General features: G+C 36.1%; 1 protein-coding gene across 2 annotated transcripts in view; it reads left to right on the forward strand.

Annotated features, from left to right (window-relative positions):
- BCKDHB (branched chain keto acid dehydrogenase E1 subunit beta) overlaps positions 1 to 24,601 on the forward strand; it is a 108,051-nt gene that overhangs the window by 59,145 nt on the left and 24,305 nt on the right. For both annotated transcript variants that reach the window (XM_066315069.1, XM_066315068.1), the window contains exon 9: positions 2,830 to 2,916. In XM_066315069.1, coding sequence (XP_066171166.1) covers positions 2,830 to 2,916 — 87 coding nt within the window. The remainder of the gene's footprint in view (positions 1 to 2,829; positions 2,917 to 24,601) is intronic.

The following is a 24,601-nucleotide window of genomic DNA, read 5'->3' on the forward strand; positions in this document are numbered from 1 at the left end:
TTCCCACAAGTAGGGAGTTGCAGTTATCATTAAAAGCTGGACTCGTTCTGTTATGCTTTGGCCAACAAAGCATACATACAAATTTCTCATGCATCCAAGAGCTGCAGTACTGCAGCTGCATTATCTCTTTTGAGATAATTTGATGGTGTTGTGAAAAAATCTGGAATGCTGGTTCCAGATGGGTGCTTCAAGAAGAACACAGAAAACTGGAGATGATTCAGAGTAGAGTTGTAAGAATGAAGAAGGAATTGGAAATGTGCTGTTTGCTGAAAGCTTTAGAGCTCAGTCTGCTTAATTTAGCAAAGTCGTGGTTAAGACACCATATGATCACAGTCTTAATGTGTTCATTTGGGAGCAGAAATGTGATAATAGATAGTGCCTCCTTCTAGAAAACAGAAATAAGATACGAAACAGCAGCTTTGAAGTTAAGTCAGCCAAATTAGTTTGGAAATAAGGTGCAAAATTGTAACCAGGAAGGGAATTTAAAACTAAAACAACTTAACAGTAGGTATGAAGCATTTACAAACAGTAGAAATACTTAAGATTGCATGTGTTCCTGAAAAACTCACTGTAGGCTTGGTTGATTACTAAAAGCACCAAGCCTCTGCATGATTTTGTACCAGAAGTGATACATCTAGTGTGTAGTAGGGCTGAGATATTTGTATGCAATGCTTGGTGATCACAGCTGCTTGTTCACTCTTAACAAGCTCCCATGGATATGGACTTGGCTTGAAGCCCTTGGAAGTCATATGTAAAAACAAGAATTTCTCACAGAGTAGAAGCAGGTTACCAAAAAAAGATTATTTTTCCTTTCCCCTTTCCTTTATTTACATGGATTCAATTTGAGAACAGATTAAATAAAAGTTATTAATTAATTAGTTCAAAGGACCATATTGGATTCAAGAAGCTGGAGATGTGAAAATAATTGGAGACTGAGACATAGTGAAGGAACACATTAAAGGTCCTTTTCTTATTCTTCCCTAAACATTACATTATCTCTTTGGGGAGATAATTTACTGGACTGGTAGATTATTGGTCTCACCCCATGTGAATTTTTCTATATGCTAACAGTGTTTGATTATAGTCTATTTTCTTCTGAGACAAAAAATGTAATTTTAATGATAGCTTGTAATGTGTCAAAATGTGGACCTCTCAGAACAAGTATATGCAGAAGAATCTTTCCTTAAAATAGAGGATTAAAAAAACACACGAACAACTGAACAGAACTTTAACATTGATTAGTTGTATCATTTTACTATAGCAACTTGTACTACAGGAAATGATTGTATCAGTTTTACTCATATCATCATATCAACATATTAACTTAAAACTGGAGTGTACATTTTGTTCATGGAGCTGTTGTTCTGATACACTGATTTGTAGTATTTATAGTGCAGTTAATACCTGTGTTCTGTTCCTTTAGATACAAGTTTCCAGTGCTGGAAAAATACCTCAGGAAATCAGCCTATGTGACTGGATTACTTTGCAACTGCTGAAATTACTTTTTCTGTCTTGTTTACCTCTGAATGTTTTCAGACCACTTCATAGTACAGTATATGGAACATGTTCATAGGCTGCAAGTTGCCAGTACATCTGTGTATGAACTGCTTAGAGCCACTGATTGAGTCAGTCCTAGAAAAACATAAGAATTTGTAAAATACTTGGATCAGGGAGAAAGCTGTATAATTAGGGCATTGCCTTTATGTATCCTATTATGTGGATAACATGGAGCTGACTGGAGAGTGTACTGGTGTAGACTTTAACTTGAAGATCACAGTATTCAGAAGGTCTGATCTGATAGCAAGCACTATCTTGGGCTCTTCCACATGATGAATAATATTGGTTCAGCAGTACACTGTGTACTTATCTTAAATGTCAGACTGTAACTGTTCTTGAAAGATTAACATACACAATAATCTGATTTTTTTCTGATGTATATACCTAGAAGTTTATGAAACCTTTTACTGAGCCTTTTTATTATAATAATTTTAAAATATTATGATTATTTCATATAATTTAAAATATTATGATATTGCATATAATGGAAGCAGGGACTTTGCTGCCATATATCATGCTAAAGGTATCTGATACTGTTTGAATCAGGCAGTTTAGCATAGTTGCAATAAACATCAATATACTTGTGTGGTGAAGCTTTGTATTTCACATCAGATTAAAACCATTTTGCTTTCATTGTTAAGTTTCTCAGTGAGCATAGTATAGGGTTTTTGATCAACGATGGTTAGGTCATCTGTATATATTAAGCTAAAAGTAGGTTGCATAAAAACTGCACAAACATCAAAATCTAATATTGTAAAATGATACTTCTAATTGCCATGTAAAATTTAAATATGCAGCACTAATCTACATGTTTTCTTGCTATAATTTTTATTTAGCAATTTTACTTTCTGAGTTACATAGGATCTGTTTGTACAGATATATCAGTGAAGGATTTCTTTGTGTATTTTAGTATTTTGAGGACACAGTTTTACTGGCTACTTGTTAAAATCCTTGTTCTATTTCAGAAATGTTACAGTTTGCATTGACAGGGTAAATTCATATGAAGCGGGTTCAAATTTATTCTTGATACTTGCTTAAAATTGAGTGGAAAATGTGAATACTCTTATAGTAAATATAAAATCATCCTATTAATGACTCAGTTTAGTATTTTAGGATAATTTATTTTTCACTGGAACTGCAAGAAGAGAAAAGTAGCTGTGTTCTAACACTGTTAACAAAGTCACATATATCATATGTTCCACAAGTAGTACAAGTAAGAAATCACAAGAGCTGAATTTGATGACAGTTTGGGCGTTTGTTTTTCCTTTTCAGTCGGTGGCAAAGACTGGGCGATTGCTGATTAGCCACGAGGCTCCCTTGACAGGAGGATTTGCATCTGAAATCAGTTCCACGGTTCAGGTACACAGTTTATTTGTTTTCAAGTGTTCTGCATGAATGGATATGTTGCCCTGTAGAAGAAATACTTAATGCTACCTTAAAAGATGAGATTTTATATTTTTTTAAAGTTATTCTCTTTTGCAGTTTTGTGGATGCTTGCCCTACTTAATCTGAACAGCTGAGAAATTATGTACCTACTAGGCACTGTGCATAGTGTCTGTTAAGCTAGAAATTTAACATCCACTGCAAAGCAGGGAAAATGTGCACTGGGAGATGCAGGGGGAAAATCTGCATGTATAGTCTGGTTTTAATGTTCTTTTTTATTTTTCTCATATGCTTATCCCTTGAGCTTCTTAAAAATGCATTCTAGGAATGTTGAAATCAGACACAGAAAAAGCATTCAGGTCCAGTACAGTATAACATAGTGTGACACACAGTGTTCAGAGACCTCATTAGAAAAGTCTGCAGAAGTTGTTCACGTGTGTTTGTGGTGATGCTCATGCATGTGTCAAGCTCATATGCACAGAACAGCTTGGAAGAGCTGAGATGTACATCAGTATCAGTTACATCTGAAGCATTTTGGAAAGCCTTTTTAGCTTTCTGATGTGTTTTATACTTGTACCTCTGGGAAATTTTACCTGTAACTTGATTTCTTTCCTGTGCACATCAGTGGTACTGGTTTGTAGAAACATCTAAATTAAGTGTGTCCATCACTATCTGATGACTCTTTCGATTATTCTAGGATAGTTAAATTACAAGACTAGAGTGAAATGGGATTGTAAAAGTCACAAAATGTAAACCATGTAGGCAGTAATTAAAGCTTGGTAATTAGCTTTTTTATGGGAAGGAATGGAGTTATTGGTTCTGGGAGTGTAATTCTGAATTAAATGTGCAGAAGGAATCAGAATACTATGTTTCTTTATCTTTGTGGTACACTTTCTTTTAAATAATAGTTGTACTGATTTTAATGTAAATGAATTTTTTCTACCAAAATATTTTCTCCATTAAGAACTCAATATTTGGTTTCATGGAGACCTCATATCAGTTCTCCAGTATCTGAAGGGAGCTTACAAGGAAGCTGGAGAAGGGCACTTCATCAGGAACTGTAGTGATAAGAAACAGAGCAGTCAAACTGAACAAAGGGTAATTCGTGTTAAATTTAAGGGAGAAATTCTTTACTGTGAAGGTGGTGAGGCACTGGAACAGATTTCCTAGAGAAGCTGTGGATGCCCCATCTCTGGAAGTGTTCAAGGCCAGGTTGAATGGAGAAGTTCTGAGCAATCTGGCTGAAGATGTCCCTGCCCATTGCAGAGAGTTGGAAATAGATGAAGGTCCCTTCCAACCCAAACCATTCTATGGTTCCATGATTTTTCATCCTTCTAAATAATCAGCATTTGACTTCTTTTCTTTAGTAGATAGTCTCTGATTAAACTATTACTGTATAAAGTCATAAGGTACTGCCAGCTGTGAGTGCAGGAAATTAATTTTCTTTATAAATTCTCACAAAAATGTGAAATAGACTCAACCAAAAGAGCCTGACTTCTAGCATCTTGTATTATTATCAACATTTGAGGAAAAAAAACCTATTCTAAGGTGAGCAGCAAAGTCAAAATCTGCTGTGTAACAAAGGAATGAATATATGTTGGATAAAAAAATGAGCTAAAAAATTGTATCAGTAAATGTCATTGGAAAAACGTGGGATGCCCAATATATTGCTAAAATTTCAACATGAGTTTTTAATTCTCAGACCACCACTGAGAAAGCTACTCACCTCATTGATTCTTCTAGAGGTGTTGTTTTTCATATCAGAGATTTATCTGACAAATACGACTTGTTTAGAAAAAAAAATTGAAAATGCTTTAGTATAGGACTATTTATCTCTGTCAGTATTGCAATTTTTTTTTTATTATAGTTGCTCATAACTTTATATTATCTTTCTTACAAAACTAGGCTTTGAATCTCAAGAAATATTGATCTATTACATAGGCTCTCTCAGAATAAATTATAATATAACTCTTTGGCACTGCATTTATCCATGACAAGTTTCTTTCATATAAATTGCCTGACTTGACTCTGTGGTATAACTATATTGTCATTACTCTGTATATCCATTCTTGAAGATTCTATCATCCATACTAAAATTTTGATCTGAATATTTAAAGATAATACTTTTAAGATATTAAAATAAAAAGTTACAACTTTTTAAAGAACAGTATTGCTTTAGGCGTAATAAAGACCTAGCTTTTCTTATTCAGTTAAAAATACTGATCTCTTAATGGTCAGGTTAAGTCCATATGTCTGATATCACTGAGCTGTAAAAATGAAAACAAAAAGTGAAATTCTCTTTGGCTGGATACAGTGCGTACGAGAATGCCAAAAATTGGGGATTGCAGTTGGCTTTAGTTTCTTCTTACACATGGAAGTAATAAGACTTCAATAAAATATGTTCAGTTGGATTAGGTGGTTAGTTTCCATATTGTTATTCCATCCTTGCTGTGAGGTCTCATCAGAGAAATAAGGTGAATAGAAGTACACAGGCTGTTTTAAAAGATAGTGGTCACATAAACTTCATGGTAATACACCATTCAAGGAAAAGAGTACAGATGGAAATGATGGCTTTCACTCATGAACTATAGGAAAAAATACATTAAATACTTCTATTTTTGCATATGAGAGACTAAAAGCAGTGTTTGGAGAGTGTGTTAAATCAGATTTGTTGTGTGTTGAGTACAGAGTATTTAAAGGGGCACATTATTGCACTAAGTCATCATTTACTCTGCTCAGACATAAAACTAAAAACAAGAAAAGCTGGTGTACTTAAAACTCTACATGGTACGACTTTGCCCTTGGCTCCAATGTTTCATATGTGCTCTCAATGAGTATTCTGAAGTGAGAAACAGATATCAGGACAAATTCAATACAGGTACAGTTAAAAGTCGAAATGTTTCATATTCTGTATAAAAGCATGCAAAACTGTCATGTTCAGCAGCGAAAGTGTTAAACTTACATAAAGCACAATTTGAGAAGCCTTGAGAGAGAAGCCCACTGAGATATCACTTCCAAAATAATGAAGAATTGTGTGTGGAAATCATCAGTACATTAATCATTTGTAATACACAGAAACATAAATCCAGTAATGGTGTCCTGTTTAAAAACTTTTTTTTTTTTTTTAAAGGAGGCAAGAAGGGGAAAAAAAAAAAAAAAAAAAAAAAGAGAGAGAGAGAACCAGGCAGGATGGAGACAGCTAGCAGGAAGTGTAAGGGACTCTTTGGATTACTTCACAGGATTGCTGCCTGCCAAGGATTGCCCCCAGCAAGCCCCCAGCAAGCACTGGGGACTTGTTATAGGATGCAGGAGGAAGCATTTTGGAATCAAGTCACCCTATACAAGTCTTGTGGGGTGTTTAGAGGAGGAACTGGCACTGGAGCAATGTGGGGTCCAAGGTGCTTTGGGGAGACACAGATATGGGAAAACTGAGAGAGAAAGGGATAAAAAGGAAGCTTATATTATGGCTTCATTAATATGGTGATTGCTATTTTCTGATGGGGCTGAAATAAATGTAGGGAAGTAGCATATATCTTCTGGCCTTGATCCTGCAAATACAGGAAATGTTCATCTCAGGAAGATCTCGGTGGTTTTCTACCCATTCTCTGCAAGTAATGGCTAAAATCTTTAAAAATAGAAAATTACTCTATTAGTTTTTAATGTTTTCATTTAAGGAATTTAAATTGTCATTTAGGAATTTAGATTTTTGTGTACATTGATGCCATTATAGCGGGACACACCATGAAAATATATGCTATTATTAAAATAAAAGAAATGCGTGTTAGTAAAGAAATTTGTTAGCTGACCTGGTAAAAGTCATTGCTGTCTATAAAATAACAAGTCAGCACATTGTTTTCTGTAGAGAGTTGCACAGATGCGTCATTCTTGCAGGAACAGAGCAATTCTGATTTAATTGCGGTTCCGGTCTTTGTAGCACAGTTTCTTTTCTTACTGCCTGGTAAGTACTTTGTCCTTGGGCGTCTGTCTGCACAAGGGATGTTGGGTCAGCTACCAAAGAAATGTACAGGTGAACACAGCTCAGTCCTTAGGGCCCCTTCCAGAGGACTCAGCATGTTTCTCAAAATTACACAGAAGTATCAGTCTTCTAGAGGAGTGGTATCAGTCAGAGGATAGGACTCAGTAAACTCAGTGAAATAACCTGTTTCTGAGAGGTGAGTTCTATGATCTTATTTTTTCAAATCTTGCATTCTCTATCTACAAATTGGATGTAATAATATTTGACTGTTTGATCAGTGGTGGTTTAGATTTCTTTCTCCTGCAGCAAAATAAGGCCTAATCTCCAGTAAGTGGTGTAATTTCCTGGTAGAGTGTGGCATTTGGGGAAACTATTATGTGAGCTGGTTTTGTGAGAAGCCTTTCAGGAAAATGAAAAGAGGGTATATCATGAAATACCTTTCAAAGACATAAGAGTTCCACAGCAGTTTTTTATAGTAAGTATAAAGCAGGTCACTATGGGAAAAAATGTGCCCAGAAAACTGAAACAACAAGAAAAAGAAATTTAACTATTTCAGAAGTATGAACATTTAAAATAAAATGACCTGATATTGACTGATATTGAACAGGCACTGTGTGAGTAACTATTATTTTACAGAGTCCTAATGAAAAAATTTCACCTTTCCAACAAAATGCTTTCAGAAGGTTTGTCTCAAATACTTTTTCATACCATTGCATTATCTGTCTTTAGAATTTGAGATGTTGAGATATTCTGAACAGTTCATTTATTTCAGCTTTCCCATGAGTAGGAGTTAAGGTGGGATTTCCCAAGGAAGCTATAACTGTGCTCTGTGGTGCTTTGAGGAAGTGAATGCAGTGCAATACTTTAAAATATCCATGGGACCAGCTTTGAGTTTCAGATTATGCACCTGTGTTTGTACTTAGGGCAAAAGGAACTAATGAATAACTTTGTCTGTGGGATTGATTTTGAAGTTATGGTGTATAGCCCTACATTTTGTGCTGGTGCCATTTAAAATCCTATTTTAATGAACAGGCTGTAAATTGGTATTAAAGTCTGATTTTATTGAAAGCAGTGATTCTGCTGTAATTGATATTCATTTATAGGTAAATGTTTTTGTTCTCATAAGATGTGTTGAAACAAACTGCCTTTTGAACTGACCTTTGAGACATAATGGAATGTGTATGTGTTAAGAAGCTAGAAGAGCTTGAGGTACAAATTGCTAGAACTACATAATTATTGAAATGAATGAAATTTTAATTGTTCTCTATTCAGCTGGAGAAATAATAACCCCCCTCAAATGTAGTTCCTCAAGTTGATTAAAAAACGAACCAAGGCCAGCTGTCTTGGTTTAGATAGACAGATACCTGCCAAGGGAGATTTGAGTCTCCCTTGAAATGGAGAAAGTAAGCTTCCCCCACCCCGTTTTTTTCCCAAATTATTATAAATTTGCAATTAAACAGCTGTCAGGCAAAGATTTTGGGACTAGGTATAGCAGTACTTTACTAGGGATATTAAAAATACAAATGTTGTAGTACAAAAGAATTAGGAAAAAAACAAACAAGAAATCCTAGAAAAACCCTGACAGAGTCAGAAATACAACCTGACACCCTATTGATCAGGGTGTTGGGAACAGTCCAAAAGTAAGTCCTCCTGGAGTGGTCCTGTTGGAAGCAGAGATGGTCCTGTAGAGAAAAGGGTACAGAGATGGGTCCAGTCTTCCTTTGGGAGCCCTGTGGGAACAGTGGATGACTGGTGACACTTGTAGCTCCTTTTTTTCTAGGTGGAAATGGTTTGGCTCCTCCTCCCGGGGTAGAGCATCTCACAGTGGGATGGTGTAATGTGTCATGTCATTGGTGAGCTTTAATGGCCCATTAACAGGAGATACCCCCATGGAGGTAATGGGAGGGTGAGCAGAGATAAGAAACAATGCCCCACCAGTTTTAACAGCTGGCTTGTTATCAGAAAGGCAATTGCACCCTCCCTTCTAGAGTTAAGACAGATAAAGGAAAAACACCTCCCCAAATGGGTTTCAACAGATGGAATAAACTTTTTTTGGTTACAAAACCGAAGACACCAGCCTAGACAGCTTTTTTGTAGGACAGACTTTTTTCACTGAGTACCATTTGATGGAATGGCTAAAGAAAGAGGCTCTGGACTATATGTAGTATAGATATCCAAGGAAAAGGCTCACTAGAACATGCAGTTACAGCAGTATGGTTGTTCAGCTGAACAAGAAAATTATTACATCTGAATTGATGCTTTTTAAGTTTCTTTGAAGCAATTACAGTTGGCAGTAAAATTGGAAGAGGTGAAATATTGACACAATGTGGTCCTTCATTTGTTATCCTGTTTAACTTTCACTATCACTTTTGGCACATCTAGCAGCAATCACAAACTGCAATATAAAAGTATGGTTTTATAGCTCACACCATCAGTTTCTGTCAGTAGGAGTGTGATCTAGAAAACACTGGTATAGAATATAAAGAAAAGCTAGAATAAATAGAGGCAAATAAATTCAAGGTGGTCATAAATTGTTTAACAATACAAATAAGAACAGGGATTTGGAGAAAAAAAATCAGAGTATACAGAAATAAGCCAATGAAAACCAATAAGATTATTTCTTAAGTGAGAGATTGGGAGCAGTAAGGGAAATACCAGCATAAAGTTGCCATTCAGTGACTGGAGACAAAGATACATGAAGATATTGCCTGTTTTTATCACAGGTGACTCCAAACAGTTCAGCAAACTTCCAATTTATGATGCAGGATGAACTAGAAGCAATTTTTGCTGTGCAGGTCTGAAGTCTTTGCACAGCATTCAATGTCAGTATATTTTGTTACACAATGTAGAAAATAAAGGTGAACAGACAAAATGTTACAAACTCAGGGTTTCTCAAAGGAAATGAAGCTTTGTTATTCCTCTATTAAAAAAAAAGTTTATGCACTACAAAAAATGTTTGAAAAATAAGATTCAGCAGTGATTCTGAAAAGTTCACTAAAATCAATATTTAAAAAATCCTCTTTTAGATTAGGAATTTGGCGTATGAATTTAATGTGAATCATTTATATTAATTAGCAAGCTAGGAATTTATTCTTTATCTTAAAAGAGCTTTCCAAAGAGCTTGGATATAGCAGTAAGCATTTAGGATATTTTTTGTTTGTTTTCTTTTGTAAATAAAAAAGAACAAATTCTGTGCCTTGTACTCCGCTGTGTGACTTTCTTTACACTAAATCTTTGAGGCCAAAATTGTTTTGGATGTTACACAAAAGTCTTTTATTATTTTTTGTCTCACTGCATGGAAGCATCTTCATTTTCATTTGTCTCATGTTGTGTTACCTGTGCCCATACAGATGTCTTGATTAATAACTAAGAAATGCAGTACAGGATGTGAGAAGTTCAGCACAGGATTAAATGGATTCCTACGATGTTTCGTTTGATGTTATCGTGTCATAAAGTCCAATTTACCCATGAGACTTTATGCATACTTATTTAATTTTAGTGAACATAAGGAAGAACAAATTCTTCTGCAATGAAAAGAGCAAATGATTGTAATAGTGGCATATGTTATCAGTTCAGCTATGAGGGAGTGTTGTATTCTCTCTAGGCTGGAATAAATTAAATACTGAACAGAGAAAAGTGATTCAATGAATTCAGTATAGCCAAATATTGAACAGGACATGGTATTCTGTACTGTGCAAACCTCCCAAATAGTTTCTTAAAACAAGCAAACACTCCCCAAATCCTAAAACAACATTCAAAATTTGAAAATGAAGTGCTCAGAAATGGTGGTGGATTTTCATAAAATCAGCTCCAGAATATACTCTGTAAAGGTGTAAACACTGAGTGTTTACATGTCCAATTAGTCCAGTTTCTAGACGTAGCATATATCAAAATGTCTTCTTCGTCTGCAGCTCAGCTTGAAGTCTCTTCAGGTTCTGTGAAGCACTTCATGAAGAGGTCCACGTGAGAGTGGGCGTGTGTGGGCTAAGAGAGGTCCCAGCCATGAGGTTGTTCGTGCACACTTGCTTCTCTTGGCCGTGGGCTCAGTGTCATTCCATGTGTGAGAGAGGACATGAACCGTTGCCTTGCCTTCAGCTGGTGTTTCAGTCAGGCACTTGTGAAACATCCTTCTGATAGCAAATGATTAAACCACGTTTGAATCCCGTGGCACTGATTTGGACACAGATTTCTACACTATGTGAGTGTGCCCCATCTACTTGGCTTTGGGTCTGTTCTGTCTAGAAAATACGGATTGTAGTAAGCTTTTCCCATATGCTATGGGGCTAAAGCTGTTTCTTTTTTTTTTCCTTCGAGAGGCAGAACCAAAAATGAAAAAGGAGCTTGGCAGTTTCCATATGTACTGAAGGAGAGAACAGTAAGCACTGCCTCACTAAAAATCTTCTGTAAGTGAGAGAACAAGTCCAGCAGTAAGGTTTTTAGGGACTGCACATGCCAGCTTTGCTTCTGCAGGACCAGAGTTCACAGATTGAAAACATGGGTTGGAGGAGAGGTGTGTGCCAATGAACACCTCACCATGGATGGAAAAGGGAAAGCTCTAGCCAGTCATCAGCTTGCTACTGCCTACTTCTCCAGGCTGACATTTATGATAGGCAAAGCCCTGCAAGATAGGCATGTTTAACAAAAGCGTTCAACTGAGAAAAAACCTATTTTTTTAACTTAGGGTTAACTTGAATGCTTTCTAGGCAGTTACTTATTTTTAAGTAGTGTGTTGAGCAAAGGCTCAAGTAATGGATTCAGCAAAGGCTAAAACAAGATAACCCTTTCCTGTCCCACTTCGAACTGCATTGTGTGTTAGGCAGAGGGCAGCATTTCTTCTAGCTGCATCAAACCCTGTTTGTCTTCTCCTGTCAGAAATGGTTTTGCGTGCATTGGTGGGATACAGAAGTGTGCAGCCAAGTACTTTTTTTTTAAAATGCAAATTCCTTAAGAGGCACAAGTTATCGCTGGGCACTGTGAAGTGGTAAAGTGGCAGAATATGCTGAAAGTCATTGTAGTTCAGTGAAATCAAAAGTTTAACTACTGAATAACTTCAGTGTTTGGTTCACCCTAATCACTTGAGTGTAGAGTATAAAGTGTGCTCTTAGTGTATCCAATGAGGACGTATTTTCCATGTTCTGATATTTAATTTGGCATGTGCCTGAGGCTGAGTTCCAGCATCATTGTCCTGCTGATACACCCGTGTTCATTCATTGTGATTTATAACTTTGAACAATGTATTTAGTCTTCCGTATGCTAATTCTGAAAATAACCAAAAACATGGGCACTGAGGCAGAATTAAAATTTTCTCTTTGCTGTGCACTGCCCCCCATTTGCATTTTCATCTTTCTAGCTACCAGGAATTCTTCTAATGGAAGTAACTTTTTGTATTTTTACAACTCTAAGGTAGAGTTTACATTTACAGTTTTAATGCAAACTTTTTTGATCAGAATCATGTTGTGATTCTAACATTAACATTTCTGATAGCTTATGGAGCTGATAGAAACGAAATGGTTTTAATCCACATTGTGCGAAGGGCAAAAAAACCTTCTCTAAACTGCACATCCTATGTTTTCTTCTCTGTGATCCAGTGATATTTTTCCTTTTTTTTCCCCCTCATATCGTCGTTCAGTAACGTCAGCATTTCTAACTGATACGTAAATACAGCTAATGATGATTTAGGAGAACATCAAAACTATGAACTTCCCTCTAGAAATTTTGGATCCCTTTTAAGTCTATTACTCAGCAGGACTTTATATTACACCCCATCAAATCACTGACTTGTTGATTAATGAAAATTAATATAAATATTTTTGAAATTCTGACTCTAGTCTGATAACAGATGATCTGTGACAGGGCTCTAGAATAAGGCAACTCTGCAAAGTAACTACTGATTCAAGGATATTCAACTTCTCTTCTGCCTGATAATACTGTAACTTGCTTTATTTTGTTTGGCATTATCTTTAATTCCCAGTAAACTATGAATTGCATTAGAACTACTAGTAAGTGCTTTGAACAGCAGTTTATATTAGGGAGCCCAGGAGTCCCCTGTAAAAGTGCAATAATGACCTTTCTTTCAATTTCCAGTGCTTTGGAGGTATAAAAAATTCTTAGGTGGTTAAAGTCACTCACCCTTCGACATTATTTCTCCAAATGCCTCAGTGGGATGCTAGAATCCTTTACTAGCCACAGGTAAAACAACTTAAAACGTACTAAGGCACCATGGCAAGCCAGGCTAAAGAAAAATGTGGAGTTTTTAAATTGCACTGTATGTCAGATTTACTTCTTTTGGACCATACAATCAATACCTTGTCTTACTTACTGAAAAAATTATTTTAGTGGATTGCTTTGGGGTTGTAAACTGCTGATTCATGCAAGTGTATTCTGTTTTTTTCCTAACCTTTCATATTTTGATGTGGGTATTAGAAATGGTCTGGCTAGACTATTAATTTAGAGCAACAGACATAGTTCAGAGTAGCATGATTAGAGAAGAGTGGCCTGTGGCATATAAAAATCTATGCAGAATAGGGGAAAATAATACTAGAGCCAAACCAGAAAAATCTATCCTTCTATGTTAATGGCTCAGTGAAGTTTTAAAAATAAAAATAAATATGTAAGAACTTTGCCTTTTTAATTTTCTTGCAGGTTTAGTAAATACATAAAAGGCCTGTAAACCAGTGTGTATTTATTGATGTTTTATCTATTCTCACAAGATCAAATTATTTCAGTTCTGTGGTGAATGTATTTGTAGGAAAGGATGTAAAAACAGTCTCTTGAGCTCTTCTGAGCTTCTGTGCTCTTCCAGAGTACTGTGAATTTTATACTGTTGCTGTTGGCTACATTAAGATTTTTAATATAGAAGAGGAGATGGAGGGTGCACTTTTACTACCTCAAAAAACTAGTCAGGAGCTGCTGTTGCTTCTTTGAGAAGGGATGTCCCTGGGACAGACACAGCTTCTCAGTGCCCAGATGTCAAACCTGGCTTAAAGCCTCAAATCTGCATCTGCAACAGTAGGATAAGTTATGACAGTGCTGAGTTTCCATGTTATAGGTAGGCACAGAGGAAGAAATCTTCGAAGTAGTTTATTTGTTCAATAGTCATTTTGAATGCAAATGGGCACATGTTCATTGCAATCATGTAGGGATCTAGCAATTATAGTGATGCAATTAAAAAGCTACAGAAGTGGTTAAAGCCAGTTAAAAATGCCTGAATAGCAGATGTAAGCCTGAAACTAGTTTTCAAGGGAAAAAGGAAAAAAAAAAAAAAAAGGTTGCAGTCAGTTACATGAGAAAAATACTAGGAGAGAACCTTGTGTGTCTGTCTCTTCCTATGGTCTTACCTGTGATCTCTGCTAGAGAAAGCTCTATGCTGTAGTATAGCACCAGCAAAAGAATGAGCTAAGTTGTGCTTGTAATTCATATACTGTGTATCAGCAGTGCCTGTGATGCTTTTTGTAATTTTGCTGTTTTCTACCTCAGTGGGATTTTAAAATTGAGCTTTATTGGCAGAGCTATGGTAGTATTGGCATCTGTCTGCTTGTTGGAAGTCTTTGTTACTCTTACCACACTTAACAGTCATCATAGTGAGCAGGAGACAAAGTTCTAGGCACACATCCTTCTAATGATGTTTACTTCACAAGGAGAGAAGGCTGGTGAGGATTTAATGGTGTGACAAAGGAAGAAAGGAAGGAAGGGCTGCTTCCTCTGTACCAAACACCAAAGTGATAATTTTATAAAACAATATTTAAAACTGAAGAAGTTTCTATACAAAAAGCCAAATCCATCTCTTATTAATCGACATACAGAAGTTTCTGAAGTTTCTGGAAATGCTGATCTGGGTAGCTGTAGCTGGAATTGTTCCTCAGATACATTTGCTTGGAAATAATATTTTGTTCCCCATCATCACTGAAAAAGTGCCTCTTGTCAATGTTCCAGCAAGTGGCATGCTTATCAGTCAGCTGTGTTTTGCTGAAACACTAAGCATGCAAAAATGACTAACAGTAACTTAGATGTCTAAGGAGTGCAAATGTCTTCTTGAATAGATGTTTGAAGTGGGCACAGAAGTTTCACTTTTTCTGTACATGTAGTGAAAACATACCATTTCTCTTATACATTTTAAAGAAACTGCTACATTTGGAGTAATGTAGACTAGGAAGCAGTACAGGTAAAATGTGACCTTCCAGTCAAAGCAACATTAAACAAATACCTAAATCTTCACCCACAAGGTGGTAGGCACCACAAGCTGCACAGATTTCAGTCATTATCTGGATGCCATATCCTCTCAATCCCCGTGTGTCTGGCATTATCAACTTGGCTCTGAGTTGCCCACAGTGAAAATGTAGGCCCTGATAATGAAGTCTGTGGAATTAAGATTTCATTCTGAATCCCTCTTTTTTAGTATTCTACTTCCTTTGCATGTCAGGAGACACGGAAGGAGGAAGGTGTGCCCTAAGAGTCACCTCTTTTTTTTCTTTAACTAATTGCACGTGTGTACAATTGGAAAGCTTCTTTAAAGTGAAGACTACAGTGCTTTGCTTTTTTGTACCTTCTTTTGTTCAGCCAACAAGGTTAGTTCTGCTGCACATTGTTGAATAATCTTGCAATAAGTAAATAGCTGAAAAGTGCCAAGAAAGAATATGCCAAGACTGTATTCTAATATTACAGTATTAGGAATAATGTTGATAGATGTATAAAAAAAGTATGTCACTGTGTGTTCTAGAGAGGAAATGTTTCATGCTTTTGCTATAATTTTGTTGATTTCATCAACATTATATCAGAATCTTATATGGTTTTGTACTTCATATTGTATGAATATTCAGTACTTACTGTATATTGGGAGACCTAAATGAAGCTGTGTAGCAGCCAACTGTAAGAGTAAACTTGTAACTTGGACACACTTATTTTAAGCTCTATGAGTCAAAATGAAGTGCATTTTTTTGAGAGAACACAGTGTTCCTCCACACAACGATTCAGTTCAAAAATGTACCCATGTCACATAAAATGGTAAAAGCAGCAGTAAAGAAGGAATCTTCATTATCCAGTGTGTCTTGCCTTGCTGGAAGTTTTAAAAGGCAATGCAATAAATTTATAGGCCTCACACAACCATCTGAAAAATATGCCACAATTATGGTGGATCTATCACGGAGAATGAGAAAAGAAAATTCGAGTATTTTAACCTTTGTTTTAAAAAGCCATTTGTAAGCCTCCATGGTCTTCTGTTTTTCAGTCCTTCTCATATAAGTTTTCTTTTTAAAGGTATCTGGTTTTTTTCTTTATAAGGTACCTGTAGTTAGACTAAGAAGTCTGTATTTGGTTACCTAAATATATGCCCTGACATAAAAAAGACAATAAAAAAAATCCACATCTGTCTTGAAGACTACTGAAACATTTCTGCTTGCTTCTTTTTTTTTAGAACTCATTCAAGAAAAAATGAGTGTTTGCAAAAAAGGTTTATCTAATCTACTCTAAAGTAATATAATCTCCTGTTTTTTTCCTGTTAAAGTTGATAGTCCATAAATCATCTGTGGAAGAAATGAGAGAAAAATGTATTAATCACATTGATACTTTTTAGGAGAAAAGATTGAAAGAAAAAGGAAAGGTCTGTAAGTTTTCTGTTCAAAGGTAATTGAACCACTCAGATCAACAAGTCATTAGTTAAGTTTGGCACGGCTAGCATTTCAGAACTTCTTTATAAAGAAGCTTTTCTACCTTATGAGAGAGATCTGATTTTTACACAGCAATTTTTCACTCATAATTGTGTGATTGAAAAGGCGTGTTTTCTGTCCATATCTGCCCATTTATTTACCAGTTTTAGAACTTTATTTTAGAGTGCTTTAGAAATAAGAAAATGTGAAGTTGTGTGGTTTAAAAGGTTCACTTAAAATGGATTGTAGATTTGGGAGTATCTTATTTCCCAAGGCAGCAGCACTTTCTTGTTAAACAGTGATATGTTTCATGGTTTGCAAATTTTAATGATGAGATTTGTCTCCCCATGGACAGAGATTGACACTTGACTTGCACATGTATTATTCCAATAGATACAGAAATATAATATGCTGATATAATGAGAATTTGTTTTGAAATAAGGATAAAAGTAATACTTGGTATAAAAATTATTTTTCCTGTCCTTTTCTCTGATTTATTTCCTTACCTGTGGGCTGAACTTGCCCCTAAGCAAGCATTATTTATGGGTGGGATGGCTTGAAAAAAGGATGGCTGAGAATTACTGCAAAACTATGTTTCAGAAATCTTTCCATACTGAATTCAGAGTTTCCATGTAAGAGATGTGAACCTTTTAATCACTTAACTTTTAGAAAGTTGTGTGACTTCTGTGATGATATCAGTACATAATTTGAGCCTCCTGTGGTTAAAAACGTGGCTTTCCCAGGAACTGATTCAGTTAAAATTATGTAATTTAATGTAATAATGTAATAATCTCTGCCATGCATATAACATTTGTTGGATGGAGGAATATCCTCTGTGGTAAAATAATAGGATTTTTTTCTGTTACACTGATCATATATTTTGTATTTAAATATAGAGTAATAGAGTAATAGAAAGCAAGCAGAAATAATAGAATAATAATTGATGCCATGGTGAGGCTATTATTCATTATTGCGTCTTCTGAACATCACAGCTAAATACACTCTAGATGACCTAATAAAATTAGCTGCTATGAATTTCAAAGAAAATCCTGCATATCAGTTTTAAATACAGAAGAATTGGGATACGTACTAGAGTTGTACTATGAGAACTGTTGAACTGTTTGCAGCCAAGTGACTTCATATAGCAGAAGTGAATTTCAGGTCTGAGTTGTGGTAGTACACAATACTACTCAAATTAAAGATGTAAGAAAAATCTGCTACTGAAACTTGCATTCCAATGTTAGTAACTTAAACTGTGACCAGAATAAAATGTATTTCTAAGCATACAAACATGCATTGCCAAAGAAAATATCTTTCCTAATCTGTCTGTAGCCGGTAGTCAAATAAAATTGCTGAATATCTGAAATAAAACTGTTTTACAGTGTTAAATAAAATAGAATTTTGGTTTGTTATTGAAGTTCTATAGGCTACACATTTTTATAATTATGTGGGCAGATTTTCTTTAATCAGCCCTTTAAAATATGTATTATGGTAGGTATATATTACATTATTAAAACTAGGTCCTCCTCACTGACATTTTAAAATATTTTCTGGGGGAAAAAAAAGAAGCTGGTTGTTTGCGTATGTTCCAGTGCTTTAGTGGTTTACTGTGTGATGTAATTCTGGATAAGTTAGCCTTGCTCTGAGTCATGAGCTGGGACTGCTGCTAAAAATATGATGAAGATCACTTACACCTGTGGAAGTAAATCAGATTTATTTGACTTGAAAAGCCCTGTGCAATATTTAAAATTCATTGCAAGTATGAGATCTTGGTCCTTTATTTGGTAGCTAATCGTGCCAGCTGCAGTCAGAGCCCAGTGCTCACTGCCTTGTGAGTTACCTGGCACTTAAGAGTATGAGAGGTGTGAGGGCCAATTATCAGCTCTTGTGTAACATGTAATTCAGTCCTGCTTTGCTATAGTTAAGGTTAGTTGCACTGAGAGGCATAAAAATTAGAGCCAGTGATTTCAGTGTTTCAAAACAAGGCTGAAATAAATTATAAGATACATAAGAGCCAATATATAGGTTACTTCTATTCTTGACTGACTGTGACAACGTTAATACCACAGCCAGGATTGCAGTGAAAGTAAAAATTTAAAATGCTGATTGAAACCATCAGGAAGAAAGAGCTATAAAAGTGTGGGATAACATTGGGAAAGGCTGTGCTTCATGATTTACTGCATACAAAAATCTGACAAGCCATTCAGTTGTGACTGAGTTAAACACGTACACATTTCCTTTACTTTCCTCTTTGTCACAAGCAGAGGGAGGAAGGTCTGTTCAATTCAGCCATAGGGAATGATATGAAGCATGTTCTCCCTGGGAGGAAAAATACAGCCTGAGTAGTATCAAACCACCCCAAAGTTATCATAACTTAGTCCCCTCTGATGCTGGCTAGAATGGAGTCTCACTGGATATCTATCACGAGTGTGTACTTGAATAGAGCAAACAGCGTCATTTTCAACAAAACCTGAAAGTGGTATTTTCTCCCTCTCCCCCTTGATATCTGTTGAGAGCTGGAAGGAAACCCCCTGTGTCTCTTAGGGAATTATTATTTACACCCACTTTAGTTGCTGGAGCCATAACAATTTGCTTGGAAATAGCTGCACTGTGCAACAGCTTTATTCCTTGTAACTGGCAGTTTCTGCAAAGGCTTAGAGACAAATTTGTGACTGTATTCCAGGCAGCTTCACTGTTCAGGAGTCCTACATGTTCATCATACCTTTCTCCTGTCAGTTACAAAATGCTCTCATCTGTGTTTGCTTTTAATTTTGTCATAATTTACTAGCAGCAGATAAATTAAAACATGAAGCAGTTGAAGAAGATGGCTGATAAGGGTTTCAATTTACTATTAAATTTGGCTTGGCAGCTGAAGTGATTTAAAGTAATCATCTTGTAACATGCCTTTGTATCTCTCCTGAAGGAAATGGCAGTGCTTGTGCTTCCTGAAACCTTAGGGTACATAAAGCAGAAGGAAAAAGAGTGGAGAAGTATGGGTGCAGATTTTACTGGCAATTTTCAAGTTTGAAAATAGTGAAATAAATATCGTTTTCATGCTTCCAAAATGGAAGAATAACTCTTAGGTTTTTTAAATGGTAAATTTTTTCTCTTTTTTGGAGGGGAAGGTTTTGTTCCTAAGTTTCTGATTGGACTAAGTTATGTGAATGATGCTGAACTGCTGGTATACATCAATCGTGAAAAATCAACCCAATCATCACATTAAACTTCCTGTATAGGTGATTTTGTTTTCCTGTCCATTTTGACAAAGCATTTTTTTTTTTTTTGATAACAAGAAATAATAGGAAAAACTAATTTTTGGGGAGAGATGTGCCAGCTTGCTGCTTTTATACTCTTCTCTTACTATTGTGCTTGCAAAACCCACAGGTTTACAGTAGCCATTCTGCTAAAGAGTCATGTCTGTGTTTTGTCCTAAAGATGAGTATGAATTAAATTATTGCTCTATAGTTTCTTTGGGCTGAAAAGGATGTGTTTGTGCTACTGTTCTTCTGGACTGTTTTCCCTGCTTTCTCATTTGTACTTGGCAGTGTGAGCTGCAGCTCTCTAGAAGATCATTAAGATCATTAACAGATCTTGGGGATATTTTCACAGCCATGGCCACTCTTCCTTCCATTTTTGTGTGCCTTGGCAATGGCATGGGAGAGAAATAATGGCTTTTGATTAACAGAGAAATGCATAATGTTGTGCTCTGTGTTTATGGATTTTAAATAATCAGGTATTAAAAGTCAAGAGTGTTATGTCACAAAAGGCATGATACCTCTGTCATGCAATGCTGGGGACTGTATCCGCCATAGCAAAGAGTGTTAATTAGAGAAACCAGAGCAATGAGGGCTTAGAATTTTCTCAGTTCTCACGGTAAATCCATATCTGTTGTTTTAGAAAGTTTTCAAATCGTAAAAGCTTTTTGCCAAAGGTTGTCCAGTGTCTAATAACCCCACGGTCCTGATGTCAGTGCCTACGCAAGCAGGCTTTCTGGTTTACTTTGCACTTCCCCATATACAATGCAAACAGATAGCTAATGACTGGGTAAATACAATGGGAATGTACTTTGTGCACTGTGTGTTCTGAGCTTGAGTGTTTTGGTCTTTATTTTGTTTGCCTATTTTTATATTCTTTCACAAGCACAGTTTGTAATGATTGAATATTACAGAGTTTCTAGTACAGTACAGAGGAATAACACAAGGCATGTATTGTGCTCGCTCTCTTTGAATCTGAAATCTTTGCCGATGCCAATTATTTTTGGCTTTTATTCTTTTGAACTAATATAGTATGAACAGGGGTTATGTGTTACGATTCATTAGCACAAGAGTGTTCATTTAAAGCAAAAAAAACCCCAAAAAAACCCAACCCCAACAAAAATGTATCTGTCAGACTTTGGCCTATCTGTTTTCCTTTCCTAACTTTTTAAATTATTTTTTAAATGAAAATCCATGAAAAGTCCAAATACGTGAAAGAAAAGACAGTGAGAACTGAGGAGGAAGTCGTTAGCTGAGAATTACTCCCAGTTGTAGTATTAATCCATGAGGATTACATTTGTATCATGTAAGGAATATGATTTTCAAAACCATGAAACAAAGACATAGAAAGCAAAGTCTTGAAAACCAGTCTGATCTTGGACTTGCTAATATGGCCCAGAACACCATTACCTGCCCTTGCTGGAAGTGCACCTGTCGTGCAGCTCATTGCCTGACAGGATTTCCAACATCTTTTCCACAGAGCTGCTTTCTAGCCAGCTGCCCCTAGCTTGCAGTGGTGCTCAGGGTGCTTGGGTACTGGGTGTAGTATTTGTTGTGCTCCACGAGGTGCTTGTCACTCCATTTTTCTGTTTGACGAGGTGCCTCTGAATAGCTGCTCCATGTCCCAGCTTATCAATCCTTTCCTCCCATGTTTGTCCCCCCTGTATTTTTTGCTATGTGTGCTCCATCCCCTCCTGAGGATTGGTAATAAAGCTGTTGGTGGACACTGATCTCTGAGGAACATATCTACTAATCACCTGCTTATTGGATTTTGTTCTGCTGAGGACTGCCCTTTGAACCTCACTGATCCAGACAGTTTTCCACCTATGCTAATTTTTGCAACTTGCTTCACCAGCTTGACTAAAGGAAGGCTGTTGATAGTCTTGATGAAGCCCTGCTAAGAAACAGTATCTACTCTTCTCCCCTTGTCCATTATCTTGGACATATTATGTTAGAGGGCAGTCACGTTGATCAAGCAAGATTTTCTGTTGTTTAATTCATGTTGACCATTCTCAAGGAACTTTTGCTCTTGGACTTGGCATTGAGGCCCCATGGTGGTCTTGGACATGGAATTGAGAATAATATGCTCTTTCTAGAAACTTGGCATTAGGCTGGCTGACTTACAGCTGTAGATTCACATTTCTGTAGATCCTCTTTGTCCAGCCTAAAAATGTGAATTAATTATATTGCTCTGCAGATCATATCCCTACTCTGTCTGATTCCTACAACCATACAGGATTTGAAGAAGAAATCAGCTTTTATAAATATTTCTGTGGTACCAAGGAGTCCCTCTAAGCAAAAACCCCAACCCTGTGTCAACCACCTGATTTAGTTGAAAGGTCATGCTGGGTTTTGTTTATACGGTACCCAGTGGCCTGAACAGAATGGATTGGCAGAAGTGCATGGGCTAGTCAATTCTTACATAACTAATTTTCCTAATTAATTTTGAATATTATAGTGAAAAGAAAACTAATGATAGTGTTTCTGAAAAAAAAACCAACATAGCAACTCAATGCCTGGCAGTTATTATGTCAATATGAAAAGCTGCAGTGACCATATGAGACCGGAATGCTTTTGCTGTGTATTGTGTTAACATCTTTCACTACCTAAATTACCTCTCGTCTGGTCTGTCAAGCCCAGTCATCATCAAACAGGTCAATTTGGGTTTTCTTTGAACATTCTCTTGACATACTTTAAGGTTCAAGATATTTGGAAAAGATAAGCCGAATTAATATTTTATTATTTTTGAGGGAAGGAATGTATTTATTTTGGAAGTCTGTTAGGTTTCATATCCTGCAGAGATGCATAGTTTTCAGCATCAGATTTCCCTGAAGGTTTTTTTTTTGCACTGCATTCTTCTGCAACAGCTGGAATTGGGCTCAAAAAGTAGACAAATGGAACAGTGCTCAGAAGGAAATTTGGAAAATTTTCTCTCCTAGATTCCTGGTTTGTATATTGCTGACTGATTTAGATAAAAGGGGATTTTAGTTTGTAAAGTTTGGGAACCTGTGATTTGTTTGTGTGGGAAAAATTAGCAAGAAAAGCAGCAGAGCATTGGAGCATGGATGTCTGTCTCTTACCTACGATTGCTTGAACATATTTCACCTGATCCTTGATGTTAGATAAGCCTTGACTGCTGTTGAGAGATGGCTTTTACTTTATCTCTTACTTCTTGGTGTCACATAGCTTGTGTAAAGTTTTAGTGTATGAATCCATTTTATCTATGGGATTACTGGAAGCTATCTGTGTGAGACAGAATGGTTTTGTATGGGGCAGCAGACTGGATATTCTGGAGAACACTTCAGATCTTCACACTGTCATGTTATATGACCCTATTGCATAATTAAAGATTAAGGTTTTTTTTTTTTTTTCTTACACTCTGTTTTTAATGCACCTTTCTTATTTTAATTTTTGCTTTTTCTCGTATTCAGTGCTGTTCACTTATTTTAGCAGCTCTTTCAAATATTCCTGAAAGGAAAGCAATCATATTGTCTTATTTACAAGAAAATATTTTAAAATTATCTAAGAAAAACCTGTAATGGTAGACTGATTTGTTTTTCACTCAAGCCATAAAAATAGTTAGAGAAGCATTTGGAAGTTGCGAGTAAACCTGTTACAGTCCTAAGAGGCATTGCAGAATAAGCAAGGGCACTCTGTAAGGGATTTTGGAGAATGCAGCACAAAGTCTTTCCAGAAGTTACAGAGCTGCAGTGGCTTAGAATGCAGGGGACAGCCCCTAAAGCTTGGCAGTATTGACAAGTAGCTAATTGATCTTGCTGAGGCTTCTGCTGTAGGTGGGTGCTCATCAACAATTACTGTGTAGTTGCATTGAATTACTGCTTAACTGAGCTCCACTGCTCATGTAATTTACCTCCACTTGGCATCAGTGCAATCAATAAACATGTCAACAACTGAAAATAAGCTCTTTAAACTTGGAGTTGTTTTATAAAGCTTGCTAGTTTCATTTACAAATGATAGCAACATATGATCTTTGTAACTCAGAGATGCATTGATTGGTATCTGATTATTTTGCAGTACTTAAAAATTGTTTAATAACAGTAAAAGAAAATGATTAATTTATTACATTTGTGACTGCTATATATTCTTATGCTGCATATATCTATGCTTGACTGGGAATGTTCTCCAAAGGCAAATGTGCTGCTTCTGTAACTACTCTTACACAATAGTTTACATTGCATTGTGAATGGATAATTTCTTAATGTGAACTTTGTCAGACATGGTTTCAATTGATTAAGGTCAGATTTTAATCTTTCTTTTTTTAGTAGCAGATGAAACAGGATTTTGCACAGAAGAGCTGACCCTTCTCTAAAACAAATTGACATATGCAGAGGGTGTGTAATCTCTGCTGTATCTTAATCTGCTGTATCTTCAGTGCTAGGTTAGAATGTGTTACTTAAACTGAAGTTAGGGAGAAGTTCCATTCTTAGAGGGAGTAATAACAGACAGCTGAACTAAACAAAACAAACTGCATAATTTACAATAGAAAATTCATGAATTCCATGTCTGGTAATAATTACATGCTGATAATCTCTAATTTTGAGTAAGGAGTGCTAATGTCATCTCTTCAGACAATTCATAAACATTTATAAGACAGTACATTGTTTTCAGGATTACTTGTTCAGTTTTATTATTTAAAGGAGATATGTTAATAAACTATTTGTGATTACCACTTGAAGACACTCAGGTTTGTCTATTCAAAATCAAATAATTTATCTCCAGATAAATGATTCTTTACCAAGTAAAGGAGGACTGTTACGCTTTTTCAAAGA

This window comes from Sylvia atricapilla, chromosome 3, assembly GCF_009819655.1.
Source record: "Sylvia atricapilla isolate bSylAtr1 chromosome 3, bSylAtr1.pri, whole genome shotgun sequence".
In the NCBI taxonomy this organism is placed as follows: domain Eukaryota; kingdom Metazoa; phylum Chordata; class Aves; order Passeriformes; family Sylviidae; genus Sylvia; species Sylvia atricapilla.